Source organism: Malus sylvestris, chromosome 4 (genome assembly GCF_916048215.2).
Source record: "Malus sylvestris chromosome 4, drMalSylv7.2, whole genome shotgun sequence".
Lineage (NCBI taxonomy): Eukaryota > Viridiplantae > Streptophyta > Magnoliopsida > Rosales > Rosaceae > Malus > Malus sylvestris.
The window spans coordinates 27,897,107-27,911,690 of record NC_062263.1 but is presented as its reverse complement, the minus strand read 5'-3'; the positions used below and the strand labels follow the sequence as shown (position 1 = coordinate 27,911,690).

Genomic DNA, 14,584 nt, shown 5'->3' with positions numbered 1-14,584 from the left:
TCGTTTTTTGATTAACAACTATCGTTCATGAAATTTGAACTCAGAATCTCCTCCAACAAAGTGGAGACTAGACTTTATTCCATTGCATTTCCCAGAATGGGCAAATTTCTCAATACAAAGGCAGATCGAGATCGCCGATAAATGCACAGATAAACTTCCCCCTATAAATTATACTACATGTAGATACTTCTACGGGTTTACCTATGTTTCACTTCATGTTTTATATGTACAAACTGAAACAGAGATAAATGGGTGGAAGCTACGGGAGAAGTAATCATGGCAGATACAAAAATTTCTGCGCTAAACTCCGATGATGTGAATACCAGAAAAGGGAAAACCAGAAAAGGGAAAGAAGAAAAAAATAATCAAACCAGAACAGCTTTCGGAAAATTCAATCAGAGGCTTGGCTGCAACCGGCACTACTTTTATGGTTGGATGAATGCAGATTGTTGGACAATGCAGTCAACTCCCTTTCATGTTCTTCCTTGAGAACGCTTTGTGCACTTGCCGTCACAATCTTGAGGAAGAAGTTCATAAGCATGAGCCACACAACTGTGTTCCAAATCGAACTAAATGATAAGTCCCACTTTTTCTCCTGAAAGCAGGAAACGGGGAAAAACATGTTAAAGGACAAGCATAGTCGTTTATTAAGTACTTGAAACAGAAGTACAAAAATCCTCAGGTTCAGTAACATGTATACAGAATTCAATTTACCAACTAGCTAATGGATTATGTTTCCCCACTTTCGGTCCAAAATATACCTAAACCCTTTTTGTCGGAAATGAACTTTATACACAGCATATGGATGCTAAAGCCAAAATTCAGAAAACACTACCTTGCTGTTTGAGGGGGCTGGAGGTGAGGCGTGTACATACTTGTCTTTCACAGTATGTAGTTTGCTGATGAGGTTGGGCACAACCAAACCAAATCCAGGGAAAAAGCCAAACAACCAAATCAATTTATTTTCTACCAAATCTAGAAGCTGATTGTTGCAAACTGAGATGATGAAAACTGTCTGCAATTACAGGGCAACATAACCACTTCAAAATATGTAAACTCGTGCATTGTTCAATGCAAGGAACTTTAAAATAGTAAACTAGGAACCTCGGTAAGCATGTTCTGGAGAAATAAAATCAAAACCGTGTTTAAACATCTGATTGGATGGAGCAGGATCCAATCCATGATGCGCGGATTTCTTATAAACAGTTCTTAGAACTCACTATAAATGAAGCAAAACACCTCAAAAGAACAAGAGAAAATCTGTGCCAGTATGAGTTTACAAGTTAGCAAACCTGTATGTGAGTTTTAATAAATGCCTTTCCAATCAATGTTGCTAGAAAGAACGTCCAAAACTGAATGCCAAATTGTCCACACAATATACCAGCAAGGTCAAATAGAGGGTTGGGCACCTGAAAATTATTTTGGAGAAGCACCTTAAGATGTCTTAAAACTGATTTTAAGAAAAAATAAAAAAGAGAAGTATAGTGCACTGCAAAAGGGAATTAAATGCAACATGTGTTCAAAGAATGTTGCAACACCACGGGTATAATTAGCATTACAACAACAACAACAAAGCTTTTTCCCACTAAGTGGGGTCGGCTATATGAATCCTAGAACGCCATTGCGCTCATTTGTGTCATGTCCTCCGTTAGATCCAAGTACTCAAGTCTTTTCTTAGAGTCTCTTCCAAAGTTTTCCTAGGTCTTCCTCTACTCCTTCGGCCCCGAACCTCTGTCCCGTAGTCACATTTTCGAACCGGAGCGTCAGTAGGCCTTCTTTGCACATGTCCAAACCACCGTAACCGATTTTCTCTCATATTTCCTTCAATTTTGTCTACTCCTACTTTACCTCGGATATCCTAATTCCCAATCTTATCCTTTCTCGTGTGCCCATACATCCCACGAAGCATCCTCATCTCCGCTACACCCATTTTGTGTACGTTGATGCTTCACCGCCCAACATTCTGTGCCATACAACATCGCTGGCCTTATTGCCGTCCTATAAAATTTTCCCTTGAGCTTCAGTGGCCTACGACGGTCACACAACACGCCGGATGCACTCTTACACTTCATCCATCCAGCTTGTATTCTATGGTTGAGATCTCCATCTAATTCTCCGTTCTCTTGCAAGATAGATCCTAGGTAGCGAAAACGGTCACTTTTTGTGATCTTCGCTAGATTGCTCCGGTCATTAGTGTGGATAAGTATATAAATGGATAGAGATAGGAAAGCAAACACAAGATGTACGTGGTTCACCCAGATTGGCTACGTCCACGGAATAGAGGAGTTCTCATTAATTGTGAAGGGTTTACACAAGTACATAGGTTCAAACTCTCCTTTAGTGAGTACAAGTGAATGATTTAGTACAAATGACATTAGGAAATATTGTGGGAGAATGATCTCGTAGCCACGAAACTTCTAAGTACCGGAGTGTGGTATCGTCTTGACTTGCCTTATCTGTCTCATAAGTAGATGTGGCATCTTCTCTGGAAGTACTCTTCCTCCATCCAGGGGTGGTATCTGTAACTGGTGGAGATGCACAAGGTAATGTATCAATTTCACTTGAAGCTTACTTGTAGTTTCATGCTTGGTCAAGCGAGATACAAACCATGTAGTAGGAGTCCCCCAAGTCGCCGAGCTGGGGGATCTGCTGAAAGAGGTGACAGACAAGGTAAGCAATCAGAGCTCCGGCTGATTGTTCACATTCTCCCTATCTTGCAGGCAGCATGAAGGATAAAGAGAAGAAAAATGAGGAGAGATGATATGGGATACTTTTGCTTTTGAAGAAGTAACTTTCCACAGGCTTATTCTTGAACTGGGCTGGAGGGTTTTCTGGTTTCCTCCAGAGTATAAGGCCGACTGAAGAATTTGAGGGTCAAAACAAGTCCATCAAATCTAGAGTACGTTCGACCCTGCTGATATGGGATACTTTTGCTTTTGATAGAGTAGTGGATGTATCGGCACGTGTGCTGTTACGCTTGTCTCCACATGCTTCCTTGTATCCTTCTCACTTGCCCTATCTGTTCCTCAGGCAGATGCGGTATCTTCCCTGGAAGCATAAGATGTTGAAGATGAGTACTCGAGAGCAATGCCAGGTAAGTAATCAGGTAAGGGGTTCCAGGCAGTCAGTTCCTGGCTGGAAGCTTGATTCCAAGTGCTGACTGATTGCTCTCTTTCTCCTTGTCTTGCAGGTAAGAACAAGGCCAAAGGAAAAGACAGGGAAAAAGCATGATATGGGATACTCTTGCTTTTAACCCTGATGATATGAGATATTCTTGCTCTAGTATAGCTTGTTTACAGAGGTATTATCGGGGGGAAAGAAAGCTGAATATTTCGAAAGGCCTTGTTGGGAGTGCCCTCTCAGATAAGAGAAAGGGTTGAGCATTTTTGCAGGTCTGCCTGTCCGTTAGGGATGGAAGTCGTCATATATAGGAGTCTCCCTAACATCAAGTAATAATGCTATTCCTTTACCCTGCTTGGTTATAGCACGGTAGTGGGAGCTGCCAGCTTCACATGTTTTAACTCTGTCAGAGCACTTTGAAAAAGTGGTTTGTGGTATCTGGAAAGCTGATGTTGCGTGTGAAGATTAGAGACCTGTCGGGGGTCTGGCTCTCGAGATTCGGAGAACGATGCCTCTTCGATTTTTGAGAAAGCAATCTTGCTGGGGGTCTGGCTCTCGAGATTCGGAGAGCGGTGTCTCTTCAATTTTTGAGAAAGTAATCATGTTGGGAGTCTGGCTCTCGAGATTCGGAGGGCCGTGCCTCTTCGATTTTGGAGCAAGCAATCTTGTTGGGAGTGTTTTCTCGAATGTGAGTAAAGGTTGGGCATGTTTGCTAGTCTACCTTGCCACGAAGCACAGAGGTTGACACACAGGGACTTTCCAATTATCCAGCAGTGGTACTGTTCCTTTACCCTCTCTTCGATTTTGAGAAAGTAATCATGTTGGGAGTCTGGCTCTCGAGATTCGGAGGACGGTGCCTCTTCGATTTTGGAGCTAGCAATCTTGTTGGGAGTGTTTTCTCGAATGTGAGTAAAGGTTGGGCATGTTTGCTAGTCTACCTTGCCACGAAGCACAAAGGTTGACACACAGGGACTTTCCAATTATCCAGCAATGGTACTGTTCCTTTACCCTCTCTTCGATTTTTGAGAAAGTAATCATGTTGGGAGTCTGGCTCTCGAGGTTCGGAGGGCGGTGCCTCTTCGATTTTGGAGCAAGCAATCTTGTTAGGAGTGTTTTCTCGAAAGTGAGTAAAGGTTGGGCATGTTTGCTAGTCTACCTTGCCACGAAGCACAGAGGTTGACACACCGGGACTTTCCAATTATCCAGCAGTGGTACTGTTCCTTTACCCTTGTGGGTAATAATATGGTAGCTAGACCTTCAAAATTTATGTGTCTAAACTTTGTTAGTGTTGTTTCTTTGCAATTCTTTTACCCTTCTTGGTCAGAGCGATGTAGTGGGAGCTGCAAGCTTCACGTGTCTCAACTTTGTCAGAGAACTTTGGCAAAGTTATCTGTGGTACCCATGAGCTACTGTTGCGTGTGGGAAGTGGGTGATTGAACAGTACGATTCATGTGTTTTCTACTTCGCCAGAAATCTTCAACAGAATGCCCATAATTTCCGCAAAGCTGAGTGTGCGTGTGACAGGTGCTGACAAGGCTGGAAAAGTAGGTGCCTCTTCGATTTCTGAAATCGGCCCTCGTGGTCTCTGAGCAGCCCAGCTTTTGAGAAAGCAAGCCTCTTCGATTTCTGAGATCGGCCTTTGTGGTCTTTGAGCAGCCCAGCTTTTGAGAAAGCAAACACCTCTTCGATTTCTGAGATCGACCCTCGTGGTCTCTGAGCAGCCCAGCTTTTGAGGAAGCAAACGCCTCTTCGATTTCTGAGCAGGCGCCTCTTCGATTTCTGAAGCTTCGTCGAGTGCAGATTTTTATAGGGGCTGACATTAAGTTCCAAAGCACACTTGAATATCCACCAGTAGAAGCTCCATTCTTGCACTTCTAAGATCTTGATTTGTCCGACCTCTTCTCTCTTCAACACCTTTGAAAATGTCTGGCCCCTCCGACCGTCGTTTTGACTTGAACCTTGTTGAAGAGGCAGCCCCGCCTTCTCCAGACAACATATGGCGCCCATCCTTCGTCTCCCCTACTGGTCCTCTTATCGTTGGGGATTCCGTGATGAAGAATGATATGACCGCTGCGGTAGTGGCCAGGAACCTTCTCACTCCCAAAGATAACAGACTACTTTCCAAACGGTCTGATGAGTTGTCTGTTAAGGATTCTCTGGCTCTCAGTGTTCAGTGTGCAGGTTCTGTGTCTAATATGGCCCAACGCCTATTTGCTCGAACCCGCCAAGTTGAATCATTGGCGGCTGAAGTGATGAGTCTCAAACAGGAGATTAGAGGGCTCAAGCATGAGAATAAACAGTTGCACCGGCTCGCACATGACTATGCTACAAACATGAAGAGGAAGCTTGACCAGATGAAGGAATCTGATGGTCAGGTTTTACTTGATCATCAGAGATTTGTGGGTTTGTTCCAAAGGCATTTATTGCCTTCGTCTTCTGGGGCTGTACCGCGTAATGAGGCTCCAAATGATCAATCTCTGATGCCTCCTCCTTCTAGGGTTTTGTCCAGTACTGAGGCTCCGAATGATCCCCCTCGGTGCCTTCTCTTTCTGGGGCTCTACCGACTGCTGAGACTTCTCCTAAGCAACCTTTGTGAAGGCTCCCTCTTGTTTGTTTATTTTGACTCAAGTATATGTACATATTTGTAACTTATCGGGGATATCAATAAATAAGCTTTCCTTCATTTCAACGTATTGTGTTAAATACACCAAAGCCTTCTTCGCTAAGTTCTTTGAATTTTCTTTTGTTGAAGCTTGTATGTTGAAGCTTTGTGAGTGGAGCATATAGGTTGAGGTAGTGTTCCCTTAATTTCCCGAGTGAGGAAAACTTCTCGGTTGGAGACTTGGAAAATCCAAGTCACTGAGTGGGATCGGCTATATGAATCTTAGAACGCCATTGTGTTCTGTCCTGTGTCATGTCCTCCGTTAGATCCAAGTACTCTAAGTCTTTTCTTAGGGTCTCTTCCAAAGTTTTCCTAGGTCTTCCTCTGCCCCTTCGGCCCTGAACCTCTGTCCCATAGTCGCATCTTCTAATCGGAGCGTCAGTAGGCCTTCTTTGCACATGTCCAAACCACCGTAACCGATTTTCTCTCATCTTTCCTTCAATTTCGGCTACTCCTACTTTACCCCGGATATCCTCATTCCTAATCTTATCCTTTCTCGTGTGCCCACACATCCAACGAAGCATCCTCATCTCCGCTACACCCATTTTGTGTACGTGTTGATGCTTCACTGCCCAACATTCTGTGCCATACAGCATCGCCGGCCTTATTGCCGTCCTATAAAATTTTCCCTTGAGCTTCAGTGGCATACGGCGGTCACACAACACGCCGGATGCACTCTTCCACTTCATCCATCCAGCTTGTATTCTATGGTTGAGATCTCCATCTAATTCTCCGTTCTTTTGCAAGATAGATCCTAGGTAACGAAAACGGTCGCTCTTTAGTATTTCTTGATCTCCGATCCTCACCCCTAACTCGTTTTGGCCTCCATTTGCACTGAACTTGCACTCCATATATTCTGTCTTTGATCGGCTTAGGCGAAGACCTTTAGATTCCAACACTTCTCTCCAAAGGTTAAGCTTTGCATTTACCCCTTCCTGAGTTTCATCTATCAACACTATATCGTCTGCGAAAAGCATACACCAAGGAATATCACCTTGAATATGTCCTGTTAACTCATCCATTACCAACGCAAAAAGGTAAGGACTTAAGGATGAGCCTTGATGTAATCCTACAGTTATGGGAAAGCTTTCGGTTTGTCCTTCATGAGTTCTTACGGCAGTCTTTGCTCCTTCATACATATCCTGTATAGCTTGGATATATGCTACTCGTACTCCTTTCTTCTCTAAAATCCTCCAAAGAATGTCTCTCGGGACCCTATCATACGCTTTTTCCAAATCTATAAAGACCATGTGTAAATCCTTTTTCCCATCTCTATATCTTTCCATCAATCTTTGTAAGAGATAGATTGCCTCCATGGTTGAGCGCCCTGGCATGAACCCGAATTGGTTGTCCGAAACCCGTGTCTCTTGCCTCAATCTATGCTCAATGACTCTCTCCCAGAGCTTCATTGTATGACTCATTAGCTTAATTCCCCTATAGTTCATGCAATTTTGTACATCGCCCTTATTCTTGTAGATAGGCACCAAAGTGCTCATTCGCCACTCATTCGGCATCTTCTTCGTTTTCAAAATCCTATTAAAAAGGTCAGTGAGCCATGTTATACCTGTCTCTCCCAAAACTTTCCACACTTCGATTGGTATATCGTCTGGGCCTACTGCTTTTCTATGCTTCATCTTCTTCAAAGCTACACCCACTTCTTCCTTCCGGATTCTACGATAAAAAGAGTAGTTTCTACACTCTTCTGAGTTACTCAACTCCCCTAAAGAAGCACTCCTTTCATGTCCTTCATTGAAAAGATTATGAAAATAACCTTTCCATCTGTCTTTAACCGCGTTCTCTGTAGCAAGAACCTTTCCATCCTCATCCTTGATGCACCTCACTTGGTTTAGGTCCTTTGTCTTCTTTTCCCTTGCTCTAGCTAGTTTATAGATATCCAACTCTCCTTCTTTGGTATCTAGTCGCCTATACATATCGTCATAAGCCGCTAACTTAGCTTCTCTCACAGCTTTCTTCGCCTCTTGCTTCGCTTTTCTATACCTTTCACCATTTTCATCGGTCCTATCCTTGTATAAGGCTTTACAACATTCCTTCTTAGCCTTCACCTTTGCTTGTACCTCCTCATTCCACCACCAAGATTCCTTTTGGTGTGGGGCAAAGCCCTTGGACTCTCCTAATACCTCTTTTGCTACTTTTCGGATACAACTAGCCATGGAATCCCACATTTGGTTAGCTTCCCCCTCTCTATCCCACACACACTGGGTGATTACTTTCTCTTTGAAAATGACTTGTTTTTCTTCTTTTAGATTCCACCATCTAGTCCTTGGGCACTTCCAAGTCTTGTTCTTTTTTCTCACTCTTTTGATATGTACATCCATCACCAACAAGCGATGTTGATTAGTCACGCTCTCTCCTGGTATAACTTTGCAATCCTTACAAGTTATACGATCCTCTTTCCTCATTAGAAGAAAATCTATTTGTGTTTTTGACGACCCACTCTTGTAGGTGATCACATGTTCTTCTCTCTTCTTAAAGAAGGTGTTGGCTAAGAAGAGATCATATGCCATTGCAAAATCCAAGATAGCTTCCCCATCCTCGTTTCTCTCCCCAAAACCATGACCACCATGAAAACCTCCATAGTTGCCTGTCTCCCTGCCCACGTGTCCATTTAAATCTCCTCCTATAAATAACTTCTCCGTCTGAGCAATTCCTTGCACCAAGTCTCCAAGGTCTTCCCAAAATTTCTCCTTCGAACTCGTATCCAACCCTACTTGAGGTGCGTACGCACTAATCACATTGATAAGTTCTTGTCCTATTACAATCTTGATTGCCATGATTCTATCTCCTACCCTCTTGACATCTACAACATCTTGTGTCAAGGTCTTGTCCACGATGATGCCAACACCGTTTCTCGTTCTATTTGTGCCCGAATACCATAGTTTAAACCCTGAGTTTTCTAGATCCTTTGCCTTACGACCAACCCACTTAGTTTCTTGTAGGCACATAATATTTATCCTTCTCCTCACCATAACTTCTACTACTTCCATAGATTTTCCCGTCAAGGTTCCTATATTCCACGTTCCTAAACGCATTTTGCTCTCTTGAACTCTACCCTTCTGTCCTAGCTTCTTCACCCTTCCCCGTCTAATAGGATCAAAGTACTTCTTTTGTGTGTCCCGTGTAAAGTTGATAGGAGCATATGCTCCCAAACAACTTTGAGTGGAGTCGTTCGAAAAGAAGTTTCTATAGCCCCCTTGCTCATTTAACACTGTATCCGGGTGCCGATGGAGATACAGCGACCCTTGCTCACTTATCACTGTGCTCAGGCCACACAGCGCACCACTTACGGGTGACGCCCTAGCTTTAGCGCGATTTCGTTCTGGATTCATATTCATAAGGATTCGACGTGATCATGGAGTGCCGGCTGTCGACTACCTGACGCCCTCCCCCTCCTCCTTTATCCGGGCTTGGGACCGGCAATGTAAGATAAACTTACACGGCGGAGTTCAAAATTTCCGTTGCCGGGAATCGAACCCGGGTCTCCTGGGTGAAAGCCAGATATCTCACGGGTATAATTAGCATTAAGAAAGAAAAATTACCGAAGCAAGAACTAATATAGTTAAAAAGTTCAGATATTGTGTATGCGAAAGAAGCCATGATTTCATCCGGTTGAGGCGGTTAGCTATCATTCCATTATCTTCAGTTGAGGAAGAATCCAACTCTTTCATGACTTCCAACTTTTGACCAGATATACTAGCTGCACTTAAGAAAGAGAGATTCAAAATTTCGTTCAGGGAAAAATTAGTGATTTGAAACTTCTAAACTATCCAACTCACTCACCCTTACAGTATGTAATCATGTTAAACAATCAGGAAAATGATCCGGACTTATAAAGGGCCAAGAAAGAAGTACCAAATTTTTTTTCTAAAGGTGACTAGTAACTATATCTTCTTGATATGCATAGATGTAAATAAGCATATAGATTATTGTGTCGATAAAACTAGACTAGATGAGGTTTTTCGAACAGGTTGTTTCTGACTAGAAAACTGTTTACTACAACTTAACAAAGGTTACAGAGCTGATCGAGAACATACCTAAATAGTGTGTAAGAACATAGATTGTTGTTTGTACTTACCAGCCCTTGATATGAAATACGGAGGAAGCTCTCCCAGTGCAGTTCCGACTCCCCATAGAATAGCCTCTAGCTGAACCTGAGGCAAAATGCTGCTAAGAGGAACCCTTGAACCGTGCTGTGATAAGAATAGTGGGGCGCCATATTCAGAGCATTCTCTGTCCACCCATGAAGGACCACTTCTCCATTGAATGGTGTCATAGGGGGCACCTTTTATGTCAACTCTGCCACAGTCCACGGCTTTCATGGTAAAAAGAGCTATATGAGGCCCCAAATACAGCACAAACGTGTGCAAACCAGATCCTGCATAGAATAGTGATATAACAAAAACATTTAGAGTTGTGTTCAGAGGTGCGTTCTTCCCCCAACATAATTTTAGAAGAAAATGATTTGCTTGTATCATTCTCTTGTATCATTCTGAATTGTTACTTATGCATTTTGGTTTAGTTTGTAAAGCAAGTAAGATTTTTTTTTAGAATTTGGAACCAGGTCAAATCCATCAACCAGAAATTCACAGTTTCATGCTATTCGGAATATAACTCATACTTACCAAGACCAATTGATGATGCTACACCAAGAGCCAGCCACCAGAGACCAAATTGGAGATAACGAATAAGCTCCCAAACATGCTGCATTGCAATCAATCATAAAATAAATAAAATCCAAAAGTAATCAACATTACAAAAAAAAACATGCCCAATTATGAAAATACAAGCAACACTCACGGGAAATCTTTATCTCAACAACTTAGACAAACCAAATTAGGTAATCCAAATCAACGAAATATCGGTTACTCTAACTAAAAACCAAAATGCACCAACACAAAAATGTCTCCCACGAAGTTAATACCTCTTGTTGCAGTCCGCCAATTGTCATAGTAATCACTCCTATACCTCCTGCTAACATAATTAGAAGCACAAACCAACCACCTTTCGCCATGAACCGCCGAACATATTGGCCAACAGCCAAATTGAAATACTTTAACGTCTTTAGCGGCTGCATTGTAAGTGTTAACCTTTCTAGTTCCCGGTGATGCTTCAAACGGAGTCCTGCGAAATTAAAAGATCAGAGCACATGCATTGGAATTCATAATTAATTAAAGCTCTGCTAAGTTATTATTACAGACAACCTTCAAATATGCAATCTGAAAATAGAAAAAAAATTGAACTATTTTCCTCTATTGGATTTATTAAACATTTTAAAAGTTTGAAGCTTTTTGTTTTCATTTACCTACCATAAATGTTTAATTTCCCTTTTTATTTAAAAAATAATAAAAAGATTGAAACTTTCTGTTTCCATTTGATTTCCCCTTTCGTAATTAGCTCAGCTGAATAGCTCCCCCATCTTATAACTAAAAAAATCAAACAAAATTATTAAAAAAAAATAGTTTATTCATATCATTTTTGCTTCCGAAAATTTAAAATTGCACACACCCACAATGTGATTGTGTAATTGCAGAGAAAATTTGATGAAGCTTGCGAATTAACTCACCGGAGATGGTGGAATCCGTGGAATTCGACGAGGCTACGTCTGTGGGATCCATTCAGAAGCCCTAAAAACTGAATCGGGACGTGCGATTTGGGATATTTGGATTGGAAATTAGGGATTCGTAGAGAGAGAATCCGAAGAGCAAGAAAGTTGGAATGCAGGTGCAGGGGACGGAGAGAGAGAGAGAGCACGGTTTTGCGTGGCAAAACTCGTCCAAGAAGCTGGGTTGTTGGGGACTTGGAATAATTTGGTGCGGCGGAGAGCATGTGGAATCGTTCTGAACAGCTCTTAGAAAGTGCCACGTATACTGTAGTTTTGACGGGTCGAAATTCAGTTTCTTCCGTTATGCTGACTAGGACAGTAGTGATTAAAGATGAGTAACAGTTATGGCGGGTAGGTAACCGTAATTATTTATCCATAACCGCGTACTCCTTTAATTGTAACCGTTTAGTACCCGTTTACCCATTTATCATTTTTTAACCCGTTTATCCTTTTTTTTTTTACCATTTACTTTGTTTTCATCCGTCTACGTGTTTTTTTAACAACTTAAAAATTAAAAAAGAAAAATTTGTCATATTTTCTTTTTCTGCCAATATATAAAATAAACGATTTCAATGATTTGAATCATGTGTATGCAACTTGAGAGAAAGTAATTTGTCACATATCCACACTTAAAAAATTTTGTCCTAAAATTGTAATTCCAAACTTTTACATATTCAAATTTTTACAGATTCAATCGTGTGTATATGTCACAAGTTGCATATCTTCTGTATACAAAATTTGTGTCAATTTTTTACAGTTTGTAATTCCGGAATCTGGAATATATGTGATCGTGTGTGTATGTGACAAATTTTTACAGTGTGCATACAGAATATGGAATATAGCTGTCATAATTTGTCATAAATTTTTCATATAAAATAAACCATTTACTCCTTTTTCATATATTAAGAGAAAGTTACAATTTGAAAATTAAAAAAGAAAAAATTGTCATAATTTTCTTTTTCACTTTTCTAAGTTTTGTCCGACAGGAAATATGTTTTGTATTAATTTTACATATATAAAATAAACGGATAAATAGTTACCCGTTTATAACCGTCGTTCATACCCATAACAATCCATTTAAATTTCACGAGTAAGCGGTTATATCCATAACCGTTTATTTATGTAAACGGTTACCCATAATTGTAACCGTGAAATTTAAATAGGCGGGTAACCGATGGGTATTTGCCCATCCCTAGTCGTGACATGTACATCATTTGATTATATGTTAATTGATCCCCATTTTGGGAAGAGATCCCATCCGGATCTCTCCCACCAAGTTCTAGGGATCCGGACCCTTGAAATTTAATATAACAACTATAATTATTATAACTTTTAGAGGGATTCCTTATTTGTAACCGTTGGATCAAATTTCAAGGGCCCAGATCTCCAAATCCCTAGGATTTGGTGGGAGTGATCCGGATGGGATCTCTTCCCCAATTTGATATGAAGAAGAAACATGATTCTTATAGACTAGTTTGGAATTGCTTAATTTTTTTAAAGCAGTTTCTTAAAAATGTTGGGTCTAAAATTGTATTTGTAAAATGGATTATTATTTTTTTATAACTATAAGTCTAAAACAGTATAAAGCAAAAACATCTTCAATCAAATTTCTCAAATAACGCGTTTTTATAGGAACAGTTGAACAATACCAATTATTGCAACTTTCCGGATAATATGAATTTCTTAACTGCACTAGAGAGTTTACTTGTAAGAAATTTGATATGGAGCCTTCTTCGATCAGTTTTTCTTAGCAATATAGAGTTGAAGGCGTTGCCCCAACCCCCAGTGGCTGCCAAAACTCACTGTTTTTCTTAGTGTTTCATTGTTTGCAGCTAGTGATACTTTCGAAATGGCTGCCATAACTCACTGTTCTTGAACGAGTAGAGACTAAATATTGCCTCGAAGCGTGGAGCGAGGCTTGCCGCAGGATGGCTAATGTGATCTCAGATGTCACATTTTTATATGGTGGTGAAAATCAAACTCAGGAAACAAAAAACACAAAATTTAGCCTAAGTTTTTAATTTGGACTCTAGCTTCATGTGGTGCATACCAAGGGATCTTTTTTATAATTGGAGGAGTTGCATAAAAAGAACGCTAAGCGGATAATGTCTTAAATCATTCATGCGATATCACCTGAGAAATTTAAGGTGACAGTGTCTTAAATCATTTATGCGATATCATGTGAGAAAGTTAAAACACTTTACGATGCGTGATAAATTTGAGACGCTGTCACATTAGGGTCTTCGTTTTATGTAATTTTCTCTCAAACAATGTTGATGGCTCGGAAGATCAATTTGGTTTATTAGTATTACTTACCAATTTTAGGGGCGTATAATATATGAATGATTGCAAGCATATAAATTACGGAATCGTAGAGGAAAGAAAGTTAAGTTTGTGTTACCACCAACCCTTATTTATTTTTTTGGTCCAATTAAAAATATGTAAGCAAGTATAATGCTTGTGTTCTTTTTATGTGGGACAAGTCTCCTTACTTAACATTAACAAATTTTTACCGTCCAAATATCATAATTGAAACCGTACATTCTCTTTATATGTAGATCATACTTGCAAAAATCATTCAATTTGGATATCGTTTAGCCATCCATATGTATAAAACAAATGAAAGGTTCATCATGGAAATTGTTTAGTCGTCGATTGGCTCATACGTTCATACGTTCTGTTCTATGGCTCTGGTTACAAGATAAACAGCAATCAACAAACTCCGAGGCTGACTCGAGCATCGTTTGGTGGTGAAACGCTAATCGTCCAGTCCCCATTTACACTAATTAAACTGCTTGGTGACTATGGCGATGTTACTAGAACGAGTTGCACAACATCATTCATGCATCAACCCTTAATATTACCAGTTATCTCCTGAGGAGCAGAGATCGTGTATAAAAGGACGGAAACAATGAATGTCTCTCACAATTATCTCCCAATCTAAAGTTAAAAAGCATGATTAGTAAAGTTGTGACAATCAGTCCACACTATGAGGCTCTTCAGAATCCGAGTTGGTGCCCCAGAAGTTGTTCTTACGATGCCAAATGCGATCGCATTCTTTTCGCTGTGACGACTGAGAAGTAATTCTCCTTGTTCTTCTTCTTCTTTACTGATGACAAGGATAACATTACAGCATGGATCAAATTAGTTTTAGAAGAGGGAGGGCAAGGTATACTTCGATA

At 40.7% G+C, this 14,584-nt stretch overlaps 1 protein-coding gene across 1 annotated transcript; it reads right to left on the bottom strand.

Moving 5' to 3' along the window:
* Positions 1-33: 33 nt before the first annotated feature.
* LOC126619028 (vacuole membrane protein KMS1-like) lies at positions 34-11,655 on the bottom strand. The gene is made up of 8 exons (XM_050287280.1): positions 11,364-11,655; positions 10,722-10,921; positions 10,423-10,501; positions 9,876-10,175; positions 9,340-9,497; positions 1,293-1,409; positions 836-1,015; positions 34-595 (listed from the first exon to the last, which is right to left on the bottom strand). The coding sequence occupies exons 1-8, from the start codon at positions 11,413-11,415 to the stop codon at positions 392-394; spliced, it is 1,290 nt and encodes a 429-aa protein (XP_050143237.1). The 5' UTR covers positions 11,416-11,655; the 3' UTR covers positions 34-391.
* Positions 11,656-14,584: the final 2,929 nt, after the last annotated feature.